At 41.2% G+C, this 27,295-nt stretch overlaps 1 protein-coding gene across 2 annotated transcripts; it reads left to right on the forward strand.

Annotated features, from left to right (window-relative positions):
• Nucleotides 1-7,479: 7,479 nt before the first annotated feature.
• On the forward strand, nucleotides 7,480-26,339 carry DCTN4 (dynactin subunit 4). Of its 2 annotated transcripts, XM_060240308.1 has the most exons (14): nucleotides 7,480-7,750; nucleotides 11,031-11,101; nucleotides 12,201-12,379; nucleotides 13,383-13,426; nucleotides 15,604-15,711; nucleotides 16,335-16,355; nucleotides 17,496-17,569; nucleotides 18,254-18,366; nucleotides 18,484-18,593; nucleotides 20,229-20,302; nucleotides 21,026-21,080; nucleotides 22,229-22,336; nucleotides 22,579-22,676; nucleotides 24,121-26,339. In XM_060240308.1, exons 1-14 carry the CDS (start codon nucleotides 7,616-7,618, stop codon nucleotides 24,332-24,334), a joined length of 1,404 nt encoding a protein of 467 aa, XP_060096291.1. In that variant the 5' UTR covers nucleotides 7,480-7,615; the 3' UTR covers nucleotides 24,335-26,339. The 2 variants fall into 2 exon arrangements, with proteins under 2 accessions (XP_060096291.1, XP_060096292.1); XM_060240309.1 differs by lacking the exon at nucleotides 16,335-16,355 and having other exon boundaries at nucleotides 7,541-7,750.
• The last annotated feature ends 956 nt before the right edge of the window (nucleotides 26,340-27,295 follow it).

The following is a 27,295-nucleotide window of genomic DNA, read 5'->3' on the forward strand; positions in this document are numbered from 1 at the left end:
GTTGTTGCTTATGGGTCCCTCCGCCCCCTGAAACATCAAAGGCAATAAAAATGCAATCCAAGGAACGAATGCAGCTGTTTCTCTGATTTGCAGGCAAGCCTTCGTATGCCCAGCATAGGCTGAGCCACCTAGTGGTCATAGGCAAGCTAGAAGAATCCGAGCTTTAACGTTACAACTGCGATGTTTAATGGCAAGAACGCACTTTATTTTAAATAAAATCCAGATTTTGTCACATATATATTTAATTTGAAAATTGAAACAGCCATACCAGAAAACATCTTTGGTGGAGACAAAAGCCTGGATTGCAGTGTTTAAATTCTGGCTCAAAATTCACTTTAGAACAGATCCTAACAGCCTTCTAGATTGTATGAAAAGAGACCCATATATTTCATCCTGGTCAGCAGTTCTTGTACCCAAACTTAACCAGTTGGGGATAGAGGTTGATGATTTTTTTACATCTGATGAGTCTAGGGTTGCCAAGTCCAATTCAAGAAATATCTGGGGACTTTGGGGGTGGAGCCAGGAGACATCAGGGCAGAGCCAGGAACAAGGGTGTGACAAGAATAATTCCAAGGGAGTTCTGGCCATCACATTTAAAGGGACTGCACACCTTTTAAAATGTCTTCCTTCCATAGGAAATAATGAAGGATAGGGGCACCTCCTTTTGGGGCTCATAGAATGGGAACCCCTGGTCCAATCGCTTTGAAACTTGGGAGATACTTTGTGGAGAGCCACTAGATACTATACTGAAAAATTGGTGCATCTACATCAAAAAACAGCTCTCCCAAAGCCCCCAAAACATCCAGATTAATTCCCCATTATACCCTATGAGAATCAATCTCCCCATAGAGAATAATGCTCAGCAGACCCACCCACCCCCGTTTTTGGCAACTCTGAAGGGGGATTGGCCTCTCTACTCATGAGTTGCTGCCAACTTCTTCAAAGTAACACAGACACACCATCCCAAGAGGAAGCCTTTCAATCAGCGACTGAAGCCTCCGGAGGTAGAAACGCACATGGTCCTCCGGGGGCGGAGCTCCCCCCCCCCTCGCCGGCCAGACTCCCCGAGGAGACGCCACCCGGCAGCCAGAGAGGACACAAGGACTACGAGTCCCAGCATGCACCTCGCGAAGGGAGGCTGGACTGGAGCGAATAGCAGGCCAGCGGTGGGCAGGTCTTTGTGACTTGGAGGAAGGGAGAAGCCTGAAGCCAGGCAGGGAAAGAGACACGGCGGCGTTCCACACAACCCCCCCCCCCCCCCCCCGTTTCCAGATTTTTGGAGAGGTGCGGTGACCAGAATTGTACACAGTATTCCAAATGAGGCCGCACCATCAATTTATACAGGGGCATTCCCTTCCTAATAATTCCCAGCATGGCGTTGGCCTTTTTATTGCAACCGCACACTGTCTTGACATTTTCAGTGAGTTATCTACCACGACCCCAAGATCTCTCTCTTGGTCAGTCTCTGCCAATTCACACCACATCAACTTGTATTTATAGCTAGGATTTTTTACTCTAATGTGCATTACTTTGCACTTGGCCACATTGAACCTCATCTGCCACGCTGATGCCCATTCACCCAGCCTTGACAGATCCCTTTGGAGTGCTTAACAATCCTCTCTGGTTCTTACCACCCTGAACAATTTAGTGTCATCTGCAAACTTAGCCACTTCACTGCTTACTCTCAACTCCAAATCATTAATGAACAAGTTAAAGAGCATGGAACCCAGTACTGAGCCCTGCGGCACCCCACTGCTTACCATCTTCCACCGCGAAAATTGCCCATTTATACTCACTCTCTGCTTCCTATTAATTAGACATTTTTTGATCCATAAGAGGACTTGTCCTTTTGCTCCATGACTCTCAAGCTTACTAAGGAGCCTTTGATGAGGAACTTTATCGAAAGCTTTCTGGAAGTCAAGGTAATCATCTGTTGGGTCCCCTTTGTCCACGTTTGTTCACCCCCTCAAAGGTTAGTGAGACAAGATCTTCCCTTACAGAACCCATGCTGAGTCTTCCTCAATAACTTGTGTTCATCAATGTGCCTACTCATTCTGTCTTTGATAATGTTCTACCAACCTTCCTGGCATTGTGTCAGACTGACTAGCCTGTAATTTCCCGAATCTCCTCTGGAACCCTTTTTAAAGATGGGGGTGACATTTGCTACCTTCCAGTCCTCAGGAACAGAGGCAGATTTCTATGAAAGGTTACATATTTTTGTCAGGAGATCCACAAGTTCACCTTTGAGATCCACAAGTTCACCTTCTTTCAGAACTCTTGGATGTATGCCATCCGGGCCTGGTGACTTACTTGTTTTTAATTTGTCTATCAGTTGTAGGACCTCTGATCTCATCACCTCAATCTGACTCAGGTCCTCCAACACCCCTTCCAAAATTAGCGATTCTGCAGTGGGCAGACACTTCTCATCTTCCACAGTGAAGACGGAGGCAAAAAATGCATTCAGCTGCTCAGCCATTTCCCTATCCTCCTTCAGTAATCCTTTTACCCCTTGGTCATCCAAGGGCCCCACTGCCTCCCAGGCTGGTTTCCTGCCTCTAATATATTTGAAGTAATGTTTATTGTTGGTGTTTTATGTTTTTTGCAATATGCTTCTCATAGTCCCTTTTTGCCTGCCTAATCACAGTCCTGCATTTGATTTGCCACAGCCTGTATTCCCTTTTATTAACCTCAATTGAACTAGCTTTCCATCACTTAAAGGAATCCTTCTTACCTTTTACATTGTACCATTGTATCATTTCATTTTCTACAATAACTGAAGCACATTTTGAATTCTGAAAGCATATTTTCAGACAATAATATGTTTGATATGTATTAGTTGTAAAAGAAAAAAAACACTTGAATTTTAAAATCAATGTCATTCAGGCTATTGTGACGTAACCAACAAAGTAGAACCTGTAGCATTGTACCATGGAAGGGGTATTCTTGCTTCATTTGTAATATTAGTAATATCATGTAACATGAGTATGCTGACTTGTACCAGTTAACAGATGAGTGGTAGCATTCTGCATGATTTAATTTCTCATACTGTGGGCAACCCACAAAGAGCACATGACAATGATCTCATCCAATTTAGAAGTCACAGAATGATAGTAGCTAGGTCTGTATCTTCCACCAGTGGGTGTAGCTAACACATAAGCTGAAGCTTGTAAAAGGCTCTCTGTGTCACTATCTGGAACTTCAGCAACAATTATAGGTTCCACAAGGCATGAAAGTGTTTTTTGAAGGAGAATGTGACCTCATCTTGGTAGAACAGTTATTTCCCCAGCAGCCCAGCCAGTTGATACACTAATACATGAACATCCATTTATTTTCACATGTGTAAAGATAGTGCCCACTGTTATTCACAGTGTAATGCCTTGTAGAAATTTAAAGATTAATAGATGTGCTGTGATATAAAGTTTCATAGGGAAGAAACTACTTTATCAGATTCTTTTACTATCGGTCATCGCCTGTCACAATTTCCTGTTGCATGACACATTACCATGTTCACACAGATTACACATGGTTTTCCTATATGGAAATGATATTTATACAGGAAATCGCTTTGTGTGAAGAGATCCTAGGAGCTAAGCTTTGTGGAACTTCACTTGAGCCAATTTTCAGCTGTGAATGTTTTTAAAGTCAGGATTTAGTCCCACAACACATGATAGAATAAAAAAGTGACCTTTGACCAAGGAAAGTCTTCTTAATGCCCAACTTTCATGATCAGTTATCAAAATGCACATGTAAAATGATGTAACTGGGAGAGGAAGCTACTATTTTCTCATGAATTACAACCGCAGAAACAGAATAATGATTAATAAACATGTGTGCAAAGTGCCATCAAATCACAGCTGACTTCTGGCAACCCCATAGGACTTTCATGGCATGTGATTAAGCAAAAACATCATTTACATCTTAATGTTCTATAGTTTTGGAAGTTTTATTTATATGGAGATAAGTTTTCTTGCATGAAGTTCTTTTTGACTATTAAATGTGTACACTTAGTACTACATTTAGTACATGGGGTAAAGTACTTCTTTTCTGAAATTGAAGTCTTCTTGATGTCATGGCACTGCTTTGATTAGGACTACCAATTTTCTGAAGAAAACACATATATTAAAAACTTTCAATACATGTGTTTTCTTCAGAAGGTTTCTGTATCTTCCACCAGTTGCTATAGCTAACACATAATATTGTCATTCTCTTTCTATTAAAATTTTTAATAGAGGTTAAATGGGATGATTTACTAGGTGATGCTACTTATCTCCATGATATCAAAAACTTCAAATGCCCTCTTTCACAACTTATGCATCCGTTAAAGGCAGGACTTTTTTTGAGCAGGAATGCAGTTCCAGCTGGCTTGATGGCAGGAGTGTGGTCTAATATCCAAATGAGTTCCTGCTGGGCTTTTTCTTAAAAAACAAAACAAAACCCTGTTTAAAGGTACAGCACTGAAGAATATCCCCAAGTATTTAAACTGAGGGACCTGTTTCATAGGAAGACCACACATGGTCCATTTATAAAGCCCATCTTTCTGTTTTCTACTAAAAATGACAACTATAGGCTTTGTTACATTAAATACCAAACCTTCCCTACAGCAATATTTAAAAAATAGATAAGTTTATACAGACCCACTATAGATCTAGACAGCAAGATAGCATCAGCTAAAAGTACAGGATATTTTTCTCCAAGCACCAAGCCACAGTAGGCCATGCCAGTATAACTCTGGTGCTGGTGTATTAATGCATGGCTTCAGAGGCATTTGGAAGGTTGACTAAGGCTTTGTCACCATCTTAAGCCTCATCAGTTTTTGTCACCCCTATGGTGTCAACAATAACTGATATGGCTTTTAAAATCTCCATACAACACATGCAGAGAGAAAATGCTCCCAAGCCTCAGCAAAAGTGAGCAGGCCTAATTTATTTGTGACAGGAACTGACAGATTTCCCCCAAAATAACACGATAGCTCAATAACCTACTAGGGTTCCCATCCCCCCGTCCCTAACAGGTTTCCCCCTAATTTTGGGGCCTCCGACTCGCTGGCATGAAGATGGCTAGCGGGGGAGCCCCACCCCCAAAAGCTCCATCATCAGGGGTCGTTTTGTAGAAAAATAGGTGGTGGATTTCATCCAGGGATTGTTATGCAGCTGCACCTACTATTCAATGGACAAGGCGGGAAGGAGGAGGGGGAACTCTCAGAAAGGTTCAGGAGCTGTGCTCCTGTGAGCTCCTGCTGAATACCCATTATCATGCAATAACTCACCCAGAATTGACATCATCATGCTGGGCATGTCGCCCAGGGAATGCTCTAGCATTTGGGTAAAAAACTCTATGATGCCATAGTCCCCCGCCAGCAACCAGATGAGACCTGGCAACCCTATAACATACACACATCTCCATTGCTGGAATGGGGAATTAAGTTGGGATTTTGAACAGAATGAAGCAATCTTTACTAATTACCCCAAGATGGAAATTCTGGACAAAAGTCAAATAGTGAGCAGGTTGAATCTCAATATGACAAATATTATATCAAGTCCTCATTCAGGAGAATGAAATAAATTATTTGTCTGCTGAGAAAGCTGTTTGCTTCTTGAAGGAATATTCCACAACCATGGTATTAAAAGGCTGATGACAGACATGTTAAATTTTGGGAAATTTTGAAGGTTTTCTCCCCCTGATAAAAATGGGAATTTTGGGAAAATTCTTATATATGCAATATTTACTGTCCTATTAAACTTAATTTTCCTGCTTTAACAACATAAACTGCATCATTTATATCTTACTTAGTATATCAAATTGCAATATTTGACATAATTATGGAATTTGAAAGTTATAAATGCCTTACTTTTTTACAAGCAGAATTGCAGATATACCCTATACTTAAGAGAAAAACTGCAAACTAATATACCCTATTGTACCTTAGCTCATGTACTTTAGTTTTTGCTGTCTGGTAGGGCTACCAGCCTCCAAGTGGGGAACAAGAAAACTGCAATGTGTGAAATTATTATACAACCAATAAAGATGTGCTACAAGAACTGCATGTACAATTACTATAAGTAACTAAACAACAAGGATAATTCCTCTGAATTATATTCACTTCACTTGTTGATAAGAAAAACTGCTGACCACAATTGACACTGACAAGAAATACATGAGAATTTCCTTTTGAAAAAAATAAACATGTCCTTAACAATCCTGAGTAGATTGCTGCAAATGAGGTCAAATGATATCTGACTGTTTGCTTCTTTGCTGGAATGCCGAAGAGTCAAACTCGTATGGTGCATTCACACTACACTAAATAATGCATTTTACATCTGGATTTTTGCTATTCTTACTCAGTAAAATCTGGAGGCAAAATGCATTATTTAGTGTAGTGTGAATACACTGCTACTCAAGGACACGGTCAGTTCATCAGAAAAAGTACTGCAAAACTGTGTGGTGTAATAATTCACTAAAGTGTTGAGTAGTTGCGTGGTAACATGCTTCCTAGGTTCAGTCTTCATGTGTTTTGAAGCGACCTTCAACTAACCACACATGCAATTTATTCTGGAACCAATACTCATACAATAATGATGCTGCTAGTCTAAATCACTCATGCCAGCATTTTTTTCTCCTAGAACTGCAAAAGGCCAAAGAGACTCAACGTCTAAACCATGACAACTGTACCTGAGCAAAGGATTCTCTTAGCCCAGTGGCCCCCAACCTTTTTGGCACCAGGGACCCATTTTGTGAAAGACAATTTTTCCACGAACCAGTGGGGGTGTGGGGTACTGGGGTTTTTGCTGCCCCCACGTCCACACCGCATCCCTGCCCCCCAATGGGGGTCTTCAAATGAGGAGGTGAAGGTCTCTGCCTCACTCCACGGTCCAGTTGCTAACAGGCCATGGACCGGTACTGGGGACCCCTGTCTTAGCCCCCTCCCTTCCAGATCCTCTTGCATGCAGAGTTACAATATCCAACATAAAGCTTCTTAGATCACCTTGGATAACCAGTGTAGCTTACCTCGCAACGATGTTGTGAGGAGAAAGTGTTGGGAGAGGAGTCTACTACACTATCCTAAATCCCGTGGAAGAAGAGGATGTTTAAAATGTAGACAGTTAAAAGCAACTTAATGGTTTGTATTTATTTGGTTGTAAAGCAGTTATCTTTGGAGGTTTCACGTTATACACATAAAAGAATGGGGAATGTAAATCACATTTTTAAAAGGGTGGTGGGAAATGTATAACACGTTCCATGCATGGGGCAAAAGGTTAAGATTCAACTCTGGTTACCAGGTTACAAAACCAGGATTTTAAAAATTCCAACGTAAAACAAAAAATCTAAATCCACAGAGCTTAGCCTGCCAATCACTCTCAAACTCACATTCCCTAAACAATATATTTTAAATCAGACGCAGCCACATTTTAAATATTAGCATTGTAGTTATTAAAAGCCATCACTTATAACCCTTTCTTTCCCAACCGGATCCTTTCCTTTTCCTTTTCCGTCACCGTCACCCGGAAATACAGAATGATCACATGGGTGCAGCACAGAGGCCGGCGCTTCCTGGTCACGTGCCGGAAGTCAGTGCTCTGGGTGCGGCGAGTGACTGGACTGGTCCCCTTTTTCTAAAATGGCTTCATTGCTGCAATCCGAGCGGGTCTCTTACTTAGTTCGTGGCGAGAAGGAGATTCGCGCGCCGCTCTCGCAGCTCTATTTCTGCCGTTACTGTAGCGAGCTCCGTTCCCTCGAATGCGTCTCTCATGAGGTAAACGGGGCGCTGGGGGCAAGGGGGATACGGGGGAGGGGGACCTGGCGACACACCTGGAGTGCCCATAGGCCCTTTCCACTGTCACTCCTTTTTTATCCAATTGGCTCAGTTCTCTTGCGGTGTAGCTCAGATCGGTTCATAACTTTGTCTGATTGGTTCCTGGAAGTGTAAAGAAAATGGTGGGTGGTTCTTGAGTCTGGCTTGTAGATTGTGGCACTTTCTTGTGTGTCAGTGTGATTTCTTATTTGATTGCACCACATCTAAGAGGGCTGGGTTGTCCTGGTACAAAACGACCAGGCGCAAGGATATTTCTAATTTCTGACATTTAAGGATTCCTCAATAAAGAACCTTGTTCCCCTCCATGACCCGGCGTTACTTCTGTCTTGGTATCTTAGTGAAACCTATTTCAGTGTAATCCTTTACCCTTTTCAGCCTTTCAGTGGTTTCCCACGATCTTGGGGGCCTGCTAGGTTCCTCTTCGTTTGTAAAGTAGTGTCCACATTCGCCGTCTTCCGTTCGTTTTTTTAAATTGTGTGTATGGTTGGGGATACTTAAACTCTCCGTAGCCACACATCTTTATTCTCTTTTCCTCTGTGTGGCATTGTAATATTTTTAATCTTGTAGCAGTTGTGTAACATTAGTCCCATTTTCAGATGATATTGTAATATGCCCTAGGCATTACAGTGCAGAAAGGATTTACACTTGTCTATAAAGGCTTGGTTTATGAATCAGTTTTTTCCTATCCCCCCTCTGCAATTTACTGATCGTTCAGTGTATTTGTAAGCACCATTGCAGGTAGTGTTAAATTGGAAGCTGATCTTTCCCCAATCTTTTGGACACAAATGTTTTTGCTGTATGAATTTCCTAAGCAGCAAATATTTTTACCTTTCAACCAGGTTTTTTTTTCCTAGTTAAAAATATTTTTCACCTAGAGTTCATAGAGCTGCTTTATTGTGTGGGAACTAGTTTTAGATTCTAGCTTGTTTTCAGGTTATTGAATGAGTTTACAGAAGTTTTCTACTCTGTTTTAATGGGGGTGGGGTAAAATAGGGTAAGCACTCAAAATATCTAGGTTTCTTTTTAAAAAAAAAAACATTGCAAGTTAAAACGAATGTCCAAGCTTCCGTTCTTTCACATGCTTTTAGCCTCCCTGAGGATGAAACGTTCTTGAGCCCCATGATAGGCAGAGAGAGGCTCAAGAGTGGAAAGGAGTTAGAAATTAGAATCCAAACCATGCAACTTTAAAAGCTTATAGAATGTTATTAGCATTTAGTCTTATAGTAGTTGATGTAAACATTCTTATAAGATGGTGAATTTGAATATGTGCTGAATTTAACTGAAGTAGTTTAGATTAAATGAGTGATTTGTTATTATTAGATCTGTTTTACTCTCTGTAATTTTGGTTGTCCAACTAAGATACCAGGTTCAAATCTTGGATTAGCTTTTTTATTAGCTGTGTGGCCATGAACAGGAATTTGCTGTCATCTTTAGTTGGCATTTGGAGAATTAATCTAATTGTTACTTACCTATCATGCACCGTTATTCTAGGTATTATATAGGATTGTATCTGTTTGTGCACTTAAAAAGAGATATTTAAAGAACAGGCACCTCTTGTAAAAAGAAAGCAAGTTATATATAAGCTGCAGGTTTTTTACAAAGTGTTCTAAGAAGTGTGATCATGCCATGGTTGCCTCTGGCGCTCTCCACATAATGTGGTGATGAGTTGGAAGAACATGATAATTCACAAGGGTGTGCATTTCAGGAAGCCCAAAATATCATATTCACTTGCTCCTTCTAAGGAGATAAAGGTTGACCATTGACTGAATAGCCTGTAAATTCATCGTGAGTCCCAAGGAGAAAGGTGGACTATAAATTAAGCTGCTACTACTACTAATAAAATTCCTGATATGTGAAACAGTGAGGATGGAACTTTTTCTTTCTCCAAGCAGTTTATAACTGAACATTTGCAGTTATTAGAATGCATTTTAAAAATAATAGTATGCTAACCATGTGCAACCTAATATTGCTTTAAGGACTGTGTAATAGAGCCCAGGTTAAGAGCCCTGTGGCGCAGAGTGGTAAACTGCAGTATTGCATTCCAAGCTCTGCTCATGACCTGAGTTTGATCCCAGTAGAAGCTCGGTTCAGGTAGCTGGCTCAAGGTTGACTCCGCCTTCCATCCTTTCAAGGTTGGTAAAATGAGTCCCCAGCTTGCTGGGGGTAAAGTGTAGATGACTGGGGAAGGCAATGGCAAACCACCCTGTTAAAAAGTCTGCTGTGAAAACATTGTGATGCGACGTCGCCCCAAAGTTGGAAACAACTGGTGCTTGCATAGGGGACTCTCTTTAAATAGAGCCCAGCTGTTTTTTTAAGAAATGTAACTTCATCTGTAGTGGAGTGGTGCTTTGTGTGTGAGCATGCACATGCATGTGCACATGATTTAACCCCTTTCACCACTAGTTATTTCATTAGACTCAAAATTGTTTCGCTCCACAAGAAGCTGCCCCCCCAAACTGGGGCTCCAGATATACTAACCTAGGGTAAATATGCATCTGGAGTGCAATGCCGCATTTTCCGTGAGCAGAAAATGGACTAGCAGAGAAAAGGATCTACTGTGTATGTTAGTGTATAATGTGTATAGCGTATAATTACTCCTAAAAAAATCTTTAAAGTTTACTCTGAATCTGCTTTTGGATTTACATAGGGAAAAGGGAAATCAGCTAGTTCATTGCAAGCAAGGAGTAATTTCCCCAGATATTTTTACTTGGATTCATATTGATTCAGGTGATAGCTGGACGCATATAAGGTATCAAAAGGGTCTTTGCACTGTAGTTTGGACAGATAATTAAGATGGGATGTAACGATATCAACATGCTGCTCATGCTTGGTTGTAAGCAGGAAATTATTTGCATATTAGGCCACACCCCCTGACATCACCATTGTTTCACATAGGGCTTTCTTTTTGTACAACAAGCTCAGAAAGAACTCATTTGCATATTTGTACCCGGACAGATTTTTTTTTAGCAGTAGGAGATTAATTTGCTTGCCAGATGAATACTTTATTTAGACAATTTATACGGTACCTCTTCAATGTCTTGCTCAAGGCTTTAATTTGCTATGCTAAATCTATCAGATAATTGCCTACCCTTTTCACTGACACCAAGTTTTATGATTCACAATTTGTGTTTGTTAACTGGGTTTTAAATTTTATGATATGATGTTCATAACTGTCCCCATGTTATGATGAGGAATGTAGAAACTTTTCTGTATTCTCTAGGTGGATTCTCACTATTGTCCCAGTTGCTTGGAAAATATGCCATCAGCTGAAGCCAAGCTGAAGAAAAACAGGTAAGACTACATGCTGCTGACTCAAATTTTGTCAGATTTTTCCATCCCATGTATACTCAACTACGTTACAAATTTTGGACAAATTTTACAATTTCTGCTGCTCATGCTTGGTTGTAAGCAGGAAATTATTTGCATATTAGGCCACACCCCCTGACATCACCATTGTTTCACACAGGGCTTTCTTTTTGTACAACAAGCCCAGAAAGAACTCATTTGCATATTAGGCCACACTCCCTGACGCCAAGCCAGCCGGGACTGTGTTCAGCCAGGACTGTGTTCTTGTGCGTTCCTGCTAAAAAAAAGAAGCAGCAGCCCTGGTTGTAAGACTGTACCTCTTGTATTGTAATGAGTTCACATCAAATATATCAAGAATGTGAAAAGGACTATGTAGAATAGTTTATTTTAATATGCATGTAATGAATTGTATGTTGGTATATGACTAGAAAAGAAACTAAACCAGTCAAGCAAAAACCACTAAAGGAAGTTTTGAGTACTAGCAAGGGGCCAGAAGGACCAGAAGTTAAAAACAGCAATAGTTAAAGACAAAAGTACACACGTTTATTACAAAAACATATAAAAACCTTGTAGAGGCCCAAATGAAGCCTCATCAAATCATCAAAATGATAAAGGACTTCTTCAGAGGTCAAATAGTACAAATTACAGCATACAACAAAGTCCCTGTTACATTTGTAAGGCAATACACACTTAATATAGGACCTTAAATGAAATGTTCCAATCTGGAAATTAATGACCCCCCCCCCTCAATTTTTTGGAGACCAAAAATGTATCTGGGTTTATGTCAGCAGCAATTATATATACTGGAAATAGTAATATTGCCAGTATATACCTTCCAGTTTAGCTCCTAAGAGTACAAGTAAAATTCCCTAATCAGAGTCAGTGTAACATCAGTATGTAAGCTTATACCATAGTAGGTGTGATAGTTTAAAGATGTCACAGGATTCTTTTGTGCATCCATGAACCCTTTGGGGATAATTTGCTTTTCTAAAATCCTCAGAGGTACCGTCTGAGTTATCCATTGGAAATGGGGTAATTAACATTTTTGACAGTGCAGAATTTCAAGCTGGTGTCTTTTCTTTAGGTGTGCTAACTGTTTTGACTGCCCATGCTGCATGCATACCCTTTCCACCCGTGCAACAAGCATTCCTGCTCCACTGCCTGATGATCCAGCTAAGACTACAATGAAGAAAGCTTATTATCTGGCCTGTGGCTTTTGCCGCTGGACATCCAGAGATGTTGGCATGGCAGATAAATCAGTTGGTGAGTGACATAGTTTTAAGACACGAGTTGGAAGAACATTTTGTTGGGTGAAAACTACTTTCTGGCATGTTGCCCATATACCTGACTTTAGACCTTGGCGTTACAAAGTGTTAAACCATTTTTGTTACAATCGTTGGGAACTAGAAAAGATAAAAGACAAGTGAGAATCTGTGAGAATTTAATTGGTGATAACTTAGCAGCAACTAATGACCCCCAGTTTGCCTCCCAAAGATTTGATGGTGGTAGGGAAGAATTGGGCTCCATGGACATGGATCGGGGAAGCTGTTTTCTAAGAGTTCAGTTTCCTCTCTCCTCAACATTCTTAGCTACTTTAAAAAGTCCAGGTGCCAGAAATACCAGGGAATTGGTACAAGAGAGGGCTCTATGTTTGAACGCTTTTGGAATAGTTTCTCTGGAGTCTTTCCACCTGATATTGGCTAAATGAGAATGACCTGTGAGCCACTTAAATATCTGCTTCTCAGGAGTAGCACTTGATCACTGTCCTTTACTGCAGATCTTATCTGGGGAAGGTGACAGTGGTCCTGCCCCGATTGAAGGATACTTGTTGTGCATCACTTTCTTAAGAGCATCAAAACTCACCCTGCAGCACACCAAGCATGTGAATTGCATTTCATTCTTTTAGGTGTTAGACTGCTGCTGAAAATAAGCTGCAGTGATTCTGGGTGAGCTTGAGGGTATTTCATATGTGCCAGGGAAGCAGGTGAATAGTAATTTGCCAGCCTGGGCTGATGTTAGGTTACTGTACTCTTGGAATAGAGAGAATGATCTGTCAGCTCTAGACACACAGAACTCTGTGTGCACCAAGGAATCTCCCAAAACTTTGACTTTTATCTTTAGCATCAGGGTTAGAGTAGCAATAGCATTAGCAAGAGTAGCAAGAGCAGTAGTAATATCTTCTAGTGGGACTGTTAAGTTTGATTTATTTTAATTATCCAGTGTATGAACGATGAGACTTGATTTTGTTTGTTTTGTTAAACTGCAGCCAGTGGAGGTTGGCAGGAGCCAGAGAATCCTCATACTCAGAAGGTAAGTAAAAAGAAATACGTATATTTTAGTACAGGGGGAGCCAAACTGTGGCTCTTGCATACGTATTATGTGGCTCTTGAAACCCCCACCACTCCATTAGCTGGCTTGGAGAAGAAGAAGAGATTGGATTTATAGCCTGCCCTTCACTACCCAAAGGAATCTCAGAGCGGCTTACAATCTCCTTTCCCTTCCCCTCCCCACAAAAGACACCCTGTGATGTAGGTGGGGTTGAGAGAACTCTCCTGTAACTCCTGTTGAGCAGAAGAGCTCTGAGAGAGTTATTACTGGCCCAGGGTCATACTAGCAGTTGCTTGTGGAGGAGTGGAGAATCAAACCCGGTTTAGTGGTAAAGTCCATGCACTTTACCACTAAACCAAACTGGCATTTGTCTCTTTAAATCACTTCTCCAAGCCAAGCCAGCCAGTGGCTTGGAAAGTGTATTTAAAGATAAAGTTGCTGGCTTTCCACCTCTCTCTCCCTCATCTCTTTTCCTTCCTCCTTTCCTGTTCTCCTTCCTCCCTTATTCCTTCCCTCCTCTTCCTCCCTCCAACATCTGACATTCATGTCTTGCAGCTCTCAGACATCTGACATTTCTTCTATGTGGCTTTTACGTTATGCAAGATTGACCACCCCTGCATGTCCTAAGAAAGAATTCCTACTGGATTGGCTTTTGCTTATGATCTCACTGAGGAGGAAAAAAGGAACATACTGCCTATATTCAAGAGCCTGAGTCTTGTATGAGGGGTGGCTGTGGCCCAGGCATCACTTTCCACCACAGTTAATATAACACTGGACCTGGAGACCAAAGTGCCATGAGGAAGGGGCAGCAAGTAGTAGAGGGATTTTCCACCAGTAGTTCCCCTTTAAAATTCTAGCTTGCATCATGGCTGGTGTGTGATTGCTTCCCCTCCCCCCCATCCTGTTACAGCCCCAAATGCCCACAGAAATGGCCTGCAAGCACTAAGGTTTTTTTGGAGTGGTGGTGGTGCTGGGCTTCCACAGGGGGGAATCTTTGCGCTCCTGGAAATGTTAGTGTGAGTGCAAATCTTTGCTACTGGCACTGGTTTTACACTCAGCATGGGGAGATTGGCATAGTCCTGTTCAAAGTGACATTTCCTAGATCATGGTCCCTTTTCAGGTCCACTGTGCTTCTCTTGCCTGTAGCTCCTCCAATATAGATGCAGTCAGTGTTCACATACATATGCAACTAGTTCTTTGAGTAGGTGGCTCCTATTCCTTGCTATGCTGTAAGCTGATAGTGGTTGAGATGCAGGATGCCACTCATGTTCATATAAGAAAAAGAAATTATGTGACTCCGCTGCATTTTTTATTGTTTTGCTCACTGGCTGTTGCGCAGAAAAGAGAGTCCAGGTGTGCAGCTCTTAAGGCGAGCATAGCACTCATAGGCCAGCTTGGCCAGTTGTTAGTATGGCTAAGGATTTTTCTCCAGAACAACATAGTAGATTTTTTAAAAAGAGCACTTTTCAGTGTTTGGTCAACTGACCTATATTTCTGTACATGATTTTGGGCACCAAGAAAGAAGGAGAAAAGCTGAAGAGAGGATCACAAAATAGCCAACAGTAGCTTCTATCAAAGGAAAATTGGTAGCGTGAATGAAAATGATGAAATGGTGGCATGTATCTAACCATCAGTGTGCAGAAGTCACATGGAGATTCCCTGAATTTCTTTTTCTTCAAGACTCCTGAAAGGTCATTCCTGCAGTTACCAGACCTGTGTTAAGGAACAGCTTTGCATGTTGGTGGGCTGGAATGAGGAAGGACAAGGAGTGAAATGCATGACCACATATCTTAGCAGACTTGTGCTTGGGGAAGGAGGAGTGATTTCATTCCTTTGTCCTTCTTCAGCCCACCCACTCATCCCTAGTTATACCTCTGCATGAGTCCTGTAACTGCAAGAATTCTCTTTCTGGGGTTTGGAAGGGGCTTCAGGAACAGGAAGGCACAGGAAAACTCTGCATTCTGTGCATGGAGTGGTAGTGTACATACATTATTTGGGTGTAATGGCATGTTTCAGTTTTTAAAGAAGTGATAATGAACAAAAAAGTAGGACAGTAGCCAGGAACAGAAGTGTGACATTTTTCTTATGAGCACCTGTGTTGTCATGAGTAGCTTTTCTTTTAAGTCCATTGTTTTAACATGATGTTTCTTCCTACACAGATCAATAAGTTAGTTGAGTACTATCAACAGCTGGCTCAGAAGGAGAAGATGGAAAGAGATCGTAAAAAGCTGGTTCGGCGCCGCCCCTACATGCCACTGGCTTTTTCGGTGAGCTGGACCTTCTTCTGGCACCTCCAGTGTGAAAATCTGACTATGTTTTTCTAAACAGCAGAAGTTTAAAACTATTGTCTTTATAGTGACTTCCAGAAAATGAGCCCGGCAAATTTATAGCCAGTTGATCTCCAGAGATCTCTATTCTATTAGATCAGTAATCTTCTGTGGTTAAGCTTCAAATACTAATCATATGAATGCTTCAGACAATAAGGATACAGTCCACTAATGAAATGCAGGCACCTAAAGTAACTTTGCCTTCATATGGCTTTGTTAAGAAGAATGTGAGTTAAAGCTTGGATTCAAAACCAGAAATACTCCAGATACCCCTACTTATAGTTCTAGCATTCTGTCTGGACTGCTGGCTCAAAGCCAGTACGAACCTGGTATATGTGAGAAATCATCAGTTTTAATTACATAATTAGTTTTGATTTTTAGTGGCACATCCTGTGTTGGTTCCAAGAGAGAAGCCTTTTGCTTAGCTTGAACATGTTTGCATATGCTTGCTTCCTCTTGAATAACTGTATAACCTGCTTACTCTTTGCATTTTCTTTTATCCTTATTGCTGCATTTTTCTTGTCTCCGTTGCTACCTGCTGCTATTTTGGGTGCTGTCCTCAGCAACACACTATACATGTAGTGGTAAGTTCCTTCAGTTTCTGATAGTTTTAAAACCTTTAACTCCACTTGCATTCTACTGGTGCATTCTACTCTATCTTCTAGACTTCTGTTCTTGGAAAAGCCTACAATAGTGCACTTGATTGCTGGCCTGGGCATGAAACCTGAGGCAGGTTGTGTGGTGTCACTTTTTATTATGTAAAGACACTACCACTCAGAGTGCTACGTTGGTTTAGTTCTGTGTTAATCTTAAGGTGGTATGTGCTCAAAATACTTGGATCATTAACAACACTCAGACCATTTACAACACTTAATTGTTGTAAAAAGAGAATAACAGACTTGACTTGCTGGTGAATATGAGGATAAACAAGGAACATGTCTGAAGAAGCTATGGTCATTCAAACTTAGGTACTTGTTAATAACGTAACTTGGGATTTGATATGCTTAAATCATCTATGAGATAAGCATTTTGCCACTACTTTAAATGTAACCATTTGCTGTTGAGGAACTTGCTCAATTACAGCTAACTTGAAGTGGAAATAGGTAGAAATCCTGTAAATACCATAGCGGTATTTCATTGTCTCTGTTATTTAATTGCAGTAGAAAATATTTTAGTCCATAAAAACTCTTCAGCATGTGAGCAGTTATGTTTTGAATGAACTAGATTAGCCATTGGTTGAAAGCCAGCTTGGTGTAATGATTAAGAGCAACGGGCTCTAATCTGGAGAACTGGGCTTGATTCTGCACTCCTCCACATGAAGCCAGTTGGGTGACCTTGGGTCAGTCACAGCTCTTTCAGTCTCCAAAATAAGTCTAGCTGGCCACCTAGTGGTGTAAAACACTAAAGAGCTAGAACTTCAGGCTGCCAGACAATCTTAGGATCTCCTGACTATACTACACACAATGTCATATGCTAATTGGCATTGGTTAGGTAGGAGTTAGATAGGAGTTAAACAAAGAGGCTACATGGCATGCAGCTTCCCAGCTTCTGTTTCCCTGTTTAATTTCACTAACCAGCCAAAAATGCTTTGAGCAGAGAGATACCATATAAGTTTTGCTTTTCTTTGCGTTGTCCCTTTGTAGGTTGGAAAGTATGTTGAAAACTTTAAGAACTTGTTTCAGCAGGCCACAGGCTTGAGTTGTCTCAAATTGTTCTTTCTGTAGGACAAATATGGCCTTGGAACCAGGCTCCAGCGTCAGAGGCCTGGAGCACCAATCAGTGCACTTGCTGGACTGTCGTGAGTATGAGGGCTTCATATGTGGTTGGTTAGGATGAAAGGTGGATAGGCAAATGGTCACCTGTAGTGAGTAATTTGTCTTCAGGTCACCAGGGCTGATTATACCTTTGCCTTTAGAAGCACCTTGCCCTTTAAAAAGCAATGAAGAAGACTTTGTGCATGCTGAGTTAAGCACTGTGAGCTTTAAATTGTTTTAAAAGATATTTAATGATGATATGAGTGTTTGCTAAATGTTGGGGGCGGGGACTCTGCCCACTTAATGTATAGAATATATATGTGCTTACTGCAACCATGTACATTTCCCTGTAGAGTGAACAGTTGTTTGATACACTGATGAAATTCGATCAGGAAAATGCCACACTCTGCTACTTCTCTGCTATCTGTTGTGTTTTGGGGAATTCACATATATGTGGGTGGAAATTATTTATTTTCCAGTGTTCTCCCTTAGAAAGCAGCATTATGGGAAAATATTTTTGTGGAAGGCTTTAAATTAAATTTTGCTATTAGATTTATTTCAATGAAATGGATGTTTATAGTCAATTCTTAATACCATTTTAGACATTGTAAAGATATGGGAATATAAAACAACAAGTTTTGCCTTTTCAGTAGGACTGGTAATCTTTTTGCAAACTTGCTGACTATATTAAGCATACCTTGTGTTCATTTATTTTCTTTTTGTCTCAGGCTAAAAGAAGGAGAGGACCAGAAGGAGATAAAAATTGAACCGGCCCAGGCTGTGGATGAAGTGGAACCTCTGCCTGAGGATTATTATACAAGACCAATCAATTTAACAGAAGGTAATAGGCTAGCGTATCTCCTCTGTTCTTGTGCCCAAACTAGTGGATTGGGCTGATAGTCACTTTTCATTGTTGCTTAAAACTGCTAAGGATTTGAACATTCTGTATTGTTGACAGTGACAACCTTGCGGCAGCGCCTCCTGCAGCCAGACTTCCAGCCCATCTGTGCTTCTCAGCTTTACCCGCGTCATAAGCACCTGCTGATCAAACGCTCGTTACGGTGCAGGGTATGTAGCTTCAGATGTGGAAAACATGTTATGCTTCTATCCTTGTTTACAAAGCAGAGTGGCTAATACAGCACTCCCAGTAGTTTCGATTACTGGTCACTCATTTTGAGTTCTGAACTATGTAATCTTGAGCAAGCTACCCATTTTTTTCTGTCATGGTCCAGAGGAATAGCTTTGATCCATTTCCTGAGGAAGTTGAGATTTTGTAAAGAAGTGTGTGCAAAATCCCAGTGTAGAGAGTGAAATGTTCTGAGCAATGTTTATTTATTTTATTTTATTTATTTGAGATTTATATCCTGCCCTTCCCACCAGGTGGCTCAGGGCGGCTTACAACATGTAAAAACTAACATAAAATATAAAATTATGCATAAAAATTAACATTCCAAATTTACATAATTAAAATCTAGACATTCACATAATTATGTACTTAAAACATTCAAGACATATGGCGGTCTTACAGCTACACTCAGTTTCAAATTCCCATGTTTCAGCGTTTCAGTATTTCAGTGCTGGTTAGTTCTACTTGGTTGTAAGCCAGCCGGAAGAGGACTGTCTTACAGGCCCTGCGGAATTGAACAAGGTCCCGCAGGGCCCTTACCTCTTCTGGCAGCTGGTTCCACCAGGAGGGTGCCATTACTGAGAAGGCCCTATCTCTTGTAGTTTTCAAACGGGCTTCCTTTGGCCCGGGGACAATCAGGAGATTTTGAGTTCCCGATCTCAGTACTCTCCGGGGAACGTGTGGGGAGAGACGGTCCTTCAAGTAGGCAGGTCCTAGGCCATATAGGGCTTTAAAGGTAATAACCAGCACCTTGTACCGAACTCGGTAAAGTATTGGCAGCCAGTGCAGAGCCCGGAGTCCCGGCTGAATGTGCTCCCGTCTTGGGAGCCCCAATAACAACCGGGCAGCAGCGTTCTGCACCAACTGCAATTTCCGGGTTCGGCACAGGGGCAGCCCCATGTAGAGGGCATTGCAGTAGTCGAGCCTCGAGGTGACCGTTGCATGAATCACCATTGCTAGGTCGTCACGCTCCAGGAAGGGGGCCAGCTGCCTTGCCCGCCTAAGATGGAAGAATGCGGACTTGGCAGTGGCTGCTAACTGGGCCTCCATGGTTAATGAAGGTTCCAGTAGCACCCCCAGGCTCTTGACCTTCTGCGTCGCGATTAGCGGCGCACCGTCAAAAACCGGTAGGGGGATTTCCCTTCCCGGACCCCGGCGGCCCAAGCAAAGGACCTCTGTCTTCGCCGGATTTAGCCTCAGCTCGCTCAGCCTGAGCCACTCAGCCACAGCCTGTAACGCCCGGTCCAGATTTTGTGGGGCGCAGACTGGCCGGTCATCCATGAGCAGATAGAGCTGGGTGTCAAATGTTGTTCAACATTTGCAGTGAACAGAAGAAGGAATTAATGTCTCATTTTGGATGGAGTTGTAATAAGCTAGAAGCTTACAAAGAACTGCAGAACTTTGACCATGCCAGTGAGAGGTTGTCTTTCTGGAATGGAAGTATCTGAATTAAATTTTGAGATTTTGTTTTGTTACCATTTTCCGTGGTTGAACATGAGGGTAGCTGAGTAGTGGCATTTATAGCTTTTACTATGGTGTAATATTTTAGCCACAGAGTCTTTGTTTTTCTTTTCTAGAAATGTGAACACAATTTGAGTAAACCAGAGTTCAATCCTACATCCATCAAATTCAAAATCCAGCTAGTAGCTGTGTAAGTATTATGGAAATGGGTGTTATAAACTTTAGGCCTTGTTCTCACTGGGCTATACCATCTCAAGCAACAGTTGAAGACAGGCATGATTGAAGGCAGGGGCTAGAGCCCTACCATCTAATGTTCTGGGTGTAGGAATGTTAGAGGAATGGAGAAGGGATGCTCCCCGACACACACCTGCACCACCTGCAGTCTTAAATGGCACAGCCCAGTCAAAGGTTTTTGGTGCTTTAGTGAGGACTGTGCCAGAGTGGGAAGCCCAACTGGGCTCTAAATTCTAAATTTAAAATGTCATGTTAAGCTGTCCGGTAAACTACTGCCTCAAGCTAAATGTGGTATAAAGTGCTTCTTTGAAAAAAAGATGAAGTTCTGCATATTTATTGAACTATTCCCTTTCAAGGAAGTGGGCGTGTGCCTGCTTATCTCATTTCAAATTGTGTTTTGAGGAATGTAAGCTTGTTAACATTTTTGTGATGTTGCATATTTGCATTTGGTCTCTAAAAGCTAAAGCGGAAATTTTACCTATTTCAAAATTAAGCTGTGTTGCATTTATAACAGACAAATATTTTTTGCCCCTTGTTAGAATTTGCTACCTTGAGGGCACAGTTTAAGTCATGTAACATGTAGACATGTTAAAATAAATACAAGTGAAAGTGGAGTCAGAATACTAGGGACAAGAAAATCATTCTGCTTACTTCCCCCCACCCCTTTTGTGTATTGTAGCAACTACATCCCTGAAGTGAGAATCATGTCTATTCCAAATCTGCGCTACATGAAGGTTAGTTCTTTTCTATACTGGCAGCTGTCTTAAGGTGGAAATTTGGAAGTGTGAAAGGAGGGATGGGAGACTTTTCTTCCCCCCCCCCCCCACATTGCTTTTCTGGCCCTGAACCTAATGCATTGTTTTACTCAACTAGGCCTCAGTTTAAGAAATCACATCAAACCATGGTTTACAATACCCATAGTGTGGACTTGGGACAATAACTCAGGCTTATTTTAATTGTGGTTAGTTTATGAAACCAGGATTCAGTTCACAGACTACTTAACCCTAGTTTGCCTTGACAAATCCTAGTATCAGCATTTTATCTCTCTTCCCTTTGCCTGTAGCTGCTGTCCTAGCTTGCACTGCAGAAACAGGTTAAAGAAAAACTTTGCTGTGCCAGTGAGAGGTTTTGACCGGCAGTGCCAGTGAGAAGTATTGGCTGGCATTACTCTAAAGCCATAGTTCATGTTACCTCTCTAGTCAAACTGTATGACTTCTGCTATTCTTTCCTTGGATCAAATCAGAATGACATCCTGATCATACTGTGCGTCATACATTCACTCACTAAAACATCCCCAAGGCTCCAAAGAAGACCTTCCACTATGTGCATGTGCACACACACAGCAGACTTATTCTGCCACTGGAGCTTGCCTTGCTGGGGCCAGCCAGGAAGATGAGTGAGGAGAGCATACACTTCCCAGACTCTGGTTACAGTGACATGGATGATGGGGAGGAGGTGTGCACCTTCCAAATTCGTGTGTCAGTGCAGCTGCCTCTGAAGCTTGCAGCCTTTCACTCTGCCAGTATAAGCAGGGAGATGGAAATATATGTACTTTTCCAAGCTGCCTCGCCCTATCATGGGTAGAATAGAGGACCCTTAATGGAACTGGCAACACTGCTGGAGCTCATCTTGCATTGTAGTGGCATTGAGATAGGTCTGAGATGATGGTCACCTTCCAGACCTGCCCTGTTATTAGCTTGCTTGGGGCAGTGAAATGCACTGAGCACTTGTTTAACAACCTGTAAGGAAGAAACAGCACTTCTGGGTCTTTAAGAGGAGGAAGTTAATAGCTGTGATCTTGGAAATAGGAGCAAGAGGAAGTGCAAGGTGAGCAGTTTTGATATGGAGAATAATTTTGTCTGCTATGTGCATGTCTTCCTAGGAGAGTCAAGTTCTTCTAACTCTAACTAATCCAGTGGAAAATCTTACCCATGTGACATTGAAAGAATGTGAGGAAGGTGATCCTGATGACATCAATAGTACTGCTAAGGTATTACACTTTATTATCACAAATGTTATTGCATATGTAAAGGTGTCCATGGGAAATACACAAACTGTACACTTGGTTGTAGCCACCTGTATGCAATTTCTTGGAAAGAAAATGTGATTGCTACAAAAAAGCTAAATATTCTGTCCAGCATCAATGTTTTGTGGCTGCCATAACATTAAGAATATTGATGATGGGCAGTTGAATATCTGTCACATTAATCCTTTCTGCAAACACTTTTTCAGGTGGTGGTTCCTTCCAAGGAGTTAATTCTGGCTGGCAAAGATGCAGCGGCAGAATATGATGAGTTGGCAGAGCCTCAGGATTTTCAGGATGACCCTGAGTAAGCTCCCTCCCCCCTCCCTGGTGTGTGTGGTTAGCACTGTGTCACCTCAGATTCATTGTTGGTTGGCAGCATTGGCTTCTGGCAGCTGACCATCACTAACTGGTTTCCTTTGTTCTGTATTTCAGCAGTTTGAAAATTGTGCTTTGCCATGCTATCTGTTAGGTTGCATAAATGGCTGTCCTAGGGTGATCTATATGTATATCATGTTAGTGGCAATAGAAAAAGCCACCAGGTGGCTGTTTCTCCATACTTAGATGGCAGTTCGCTCACTGCAGCTTGCGCCTTCTTGGCAAGTACCAACAGCCACTCAAATGTGAATGAATTCACAAGATGTGCAAAACTTACCATATGATGAGGGCAGAAGATGTAACCAGCAGTCTGATTAAATTACACTCCAACGCTAATTGTTTCCAAGGCCCTCCAATATGGTAGGTACAATGTTGGTTGACTTTAAATATCACTATGTATACTTCAGCAACTTAATCATAAATGTAACATGAGTAGGTAAATCACGTTCACTGAAAATTCTAGCAAAATAGCACCATATCTTAAGAAATGTTGGCATAGTTCTGAGGATATGTTTGTCTTTGACCTGGAAGAATCATGTTCAGATTATTATGTGGTCTTTGAGTAAGTTGTGTCTCTGCTTAGTTCCCTGTCTTGCTTTGTTCTCTGTGTTTAGCAGTTTTAAAATCTGATCATCCAGAAATTTTTGCAAATAGCAAGTTGAAGTGACAGTAGTTCGCAAGAGAATTTTTGTGAAATAAGGAGGTAACATCTTAGCATTATCAGCTAATTCAAATCATTTTGAGGCTTAGTCTGAAATTGTATACCTATGGGTATATTCTGGTATGGGACTGTTTGAAAGGGGAAGTCTTGAATGAGCTTAATGTTATAGTATGCAAACTTAGAAGTTAACATGGTCCTATGTAAGACTATTAAATCCATTAAATACAAATTTCTAAGTATCTGGGCAGATAATAGCTGTAACGTGTCTTTCAAACTAATGGCAACTTTAAAAGAATTGAAAGTTGGATGTCTTATTATTTTCTTCATTTATACTCTGCTTCTCCTCCCCAGCGTGTATCCAAAGGTGCTTGTATCATTCTTCTGTCCTGCATTTTATCCTCACAACAACCCTGTGAAGTAGGGTAGGCTGAGTGTGTGGGACTGGCCCAAGGTCCCTCAGGAGGCTTATGTGGCAGAATGGGGTTTTGAACCTGGGTCTCCCAGATCCTAGTCCAAAGCTCTGACCACAACAACACATTGGCTGGCAAATGATGCTGTTGAACAATCCCAAAAACATACCTTGGGCATGGAGATAACATATAGACCTACTTTAAATAATCATTATATTATTTCAGGAACAGGTTAAAGGGACATCAGATAGGGCTATTTATCAAAGATTAAGGTATTCAATATTTTCTGTCCTATTTTGCAGCATTATAGCATTTCGGAAGGCTAACAAGGTTGGAGTATTCATCAAGGTTACTCCACAGAAAGAAGAGGGAGAAGTTACTGTGAGTTTTAAGATGAAACATGAATTTAAAAATCTTGCTGCTCCAATTCGGCCCACGGAGGAAGGTGATCAGAGCTGTGAAGTCATCTGGCTCACTCACCATGTGGAGCTCCGGCTGGGCCCTCTGCTTCCATGAAGACTGTCAGTATTTGGATCCTGAAAAATGGCCACGTACTGTACCATGTCACTGTTGTAGAAGAATGTGTCCCAAATAAATGTTGAAGGCACTGGTTCATAGACCTTCCTTTGGATGAGAACGCACACCACAGGTATCAGCCAAAAGTGGTAGAGGTAGAATTAAAAGAGGGAGAGCCGTGCCTCTGAATGATGTTCCTCTGCTTCCCTCTTTGCAATACCTACTAAGATGGTTTTCTGACTTTACACCTCATGCTCCATCAGCTTTACAGCACAAAACTCAATGTACACACTTGTGGCCATCTATGTACTTGCATTATGTTTTGATCAAATCACATGAGATTTCTTAGCAAAACTGTGTCAATTTCATAAAGCTAGAATTAGAGAAAGCCAAAATCTCTTTCTAGCAGGTGGAGTTGACAGGACAGATTTATTCCAAGGCTGCAGTAGCATCTTCTTGTAATGCAACTCAGCAGCAGGATATGCTCTTGCTTACCGTCTTCTGTTTCAGTGTTTGAGGAACAATTTACTGTCCTGTACAGTTTACTAAGGAAAAGCAGTTCTGAAAAAGGCACTTTTTTGTGCACCCTCGGTATTCTGCAGTTTGGAGGCTTAATGTTTTTGCCGCTCTTAAGCTGGGAGGTGCGGGTTTGAAGTGAAAACATGTTACAGGGCAGTCAGTAAGTGAGACTGCTGCTGTGGATGTCTTATTGAAGCTACAGGGGGTGCTGCAAGGAGATTGGAACAGGAGGCACTTGTTTGTGTTCATAAAATTATTCCTTTAAAAATAATGTATGAACCAAAGATATTTGAAGCTTTTTGATAGGTGAGATCACTTTTGGTATGTGTGTTTCAATCTAACACTATGTAAGAAAGCAGCAACCATCACCCGCTGTGCATTTTCCCACTATATGTACTCAAGACCACACCATTATAAGCATGGCTTTCTGATCAGCAAATTAAGTGAATAAATTGTTATAATCTACAAAATGGCCAAGGCTTGGCTCTGTATTTTGATTGGTAACCCTAAAATCAGTATTGCCATGCTGTCCGCTCAGAAATTTTTTCAACACATGCATGTAAGTTAATTTTTTTTCTTTGCTAGAGTGCAGGGAAGAAATGCACAGTGGTTTAGGGTTTTTTGAACCAGATGGTTCTAGAAATAAGCAACAGATGCAAGTATTATGAATTGAGGGTTTGATGTGTAGCCTGAAGCAAACGGGAAAAAGAAGATCTCATGACTAAAAATCTTGGCAACAGGACTAAATTCCAATGTGACTGTATGCAATACTGTAGACATAGAAAAGAGGGTATGCTTATTTCAAGTTCAGGCAAACTGTTCATTTAAGTACATAATTGGAGGCACACTAAATAGAAATGGTTGGAAAAGTGCTTTTGTAGATTGCAGATTGTACAGAGGTGTATTTTAAAATGATCTGCATTTGTCTGGCAGCATTTGGGTGAAGGTTGCGCCTTATTTTCTAGTCTGTGCAATGGATGGTTAAAAAAACCTTAATGTTTACAGGGCGGCAGCATCTGTATAATGTAAAGCATGAGATTTAGAAGTCTAGCTAGTGTTTACGCTTAAATGTGTAGTGTTAGTGTCTGCTGTCCTCAGTTTATAAACCAAATTCAAATAATCCCTGGTTTAACCTCCTCAAGCCACTTCTTGGCTAAGTAATATTTTGAAAGTTGAAGGTGATAAGAGCTGAGATGTTGCTGTGCTGATAAAATTAATAGTCCTGCTCATAATGTGTATAGGATATATTTTGGAAACCATAAGGGCTGGTTCAAAAATTGAATAGTATACTAGATTTTAACAACGTAGTCAAGGGATTTGTTTTTCTTGTTTAATCTTACAAAACATAGGAATAGCATAGGAATAACTGTTGGTATGTATTCCTCGTAATTTTGCTGAAACATCTCACTGGTTCTTTGTGAGGACACTGGAAGCACTCTGCCTTACTGCTTAATGTAGTGAACTTGGAAATAAAGAAGCAGACAGAGCTGTGTGTGTATTCCCCCCTCCATGCAGTGCAAGATTATACTGTCTGGTTTTACAATTATAAAACATCTGGACTAGCATGTTCTTGCAGGATCAACAAATCATCTGTGGGTTGAACCTAAGCAGTGATTAAATGGTTTTAGGTGTTCCCTCCTCAGCAATGGCTTGGAAAGTTTGGGGGAGGGAATGATATGGAAGCACCTGGTATTCTTATCAATGATGATCAAATTTATATCCTCCTTCCTGTCCCCTGAATGGGACTCAAGGCAGCTGATAATGTATAAAATGCACCAGATAAAAACAGTACCCCCCCTTCCAAAAAAAGTGTTATAAGTGATTTCTAGTGAAGAGTTCTCAGCTTCAGTAAGACTAGAAGGTGAACAGAAAGTGCCATGTCAGCAGGGCAGTAATCTCCATATTGCTCAGAACCACAGGGCAGGCAAGGCTAGGCAGAGAATTGTAGCGATAAGGAGACAGAGTGGCTATCATATCCCTTTCGGTGACTTTCACCTCACCATGAACCTGACAATGAACCAGTCTATGCAAAAAATACATTTTCTGGGCACTACTGTAAGGATACACAATGGATGCATAGATATCATCTTATACCGTTAGCCTTAGCAACAAATATGCCTGCATGCTTCCAACCACCATCCGAAATGATCCATTGTATACAGTCAGGTTCTTTGCCATGACCACATCTGTTCCAGTTCTATAGATTCTCACCTGAGGAATCCACAACAGACCTTTTTGGAACTAAAATATCAAACTGATAAAAGTCAGTTAACAGATTAAGAAAGCCAGAATGGTAACCAGAGAAAATATGTTGCAAGACAGGCCCCAAAGAGAGAATAAGAGAACATCATTAGTAATTACATAGAGCTCCAATACAATAAAGGTCACACCAAGTAACACCTCCACATTCTAAGGCAGTATACCTTTGAACACTATTTCTTG

This window comes from Heteronotia binoei, chromosome 5 (genome assembly GCF_032191835.1).
Source record: "Heteronotia binoei isolate CCM8104 ecotype False Entrance Well chromosome 5, APGP_CSIRO_Hbin_v1, whole genome shotgun sequence".
Lineage (NCBI taxonomy): Eukaryota > Metazoa > Chordata > Lepidosauria > Squamata > Gekkonidae > Heteronotia > Heteronotia binoei.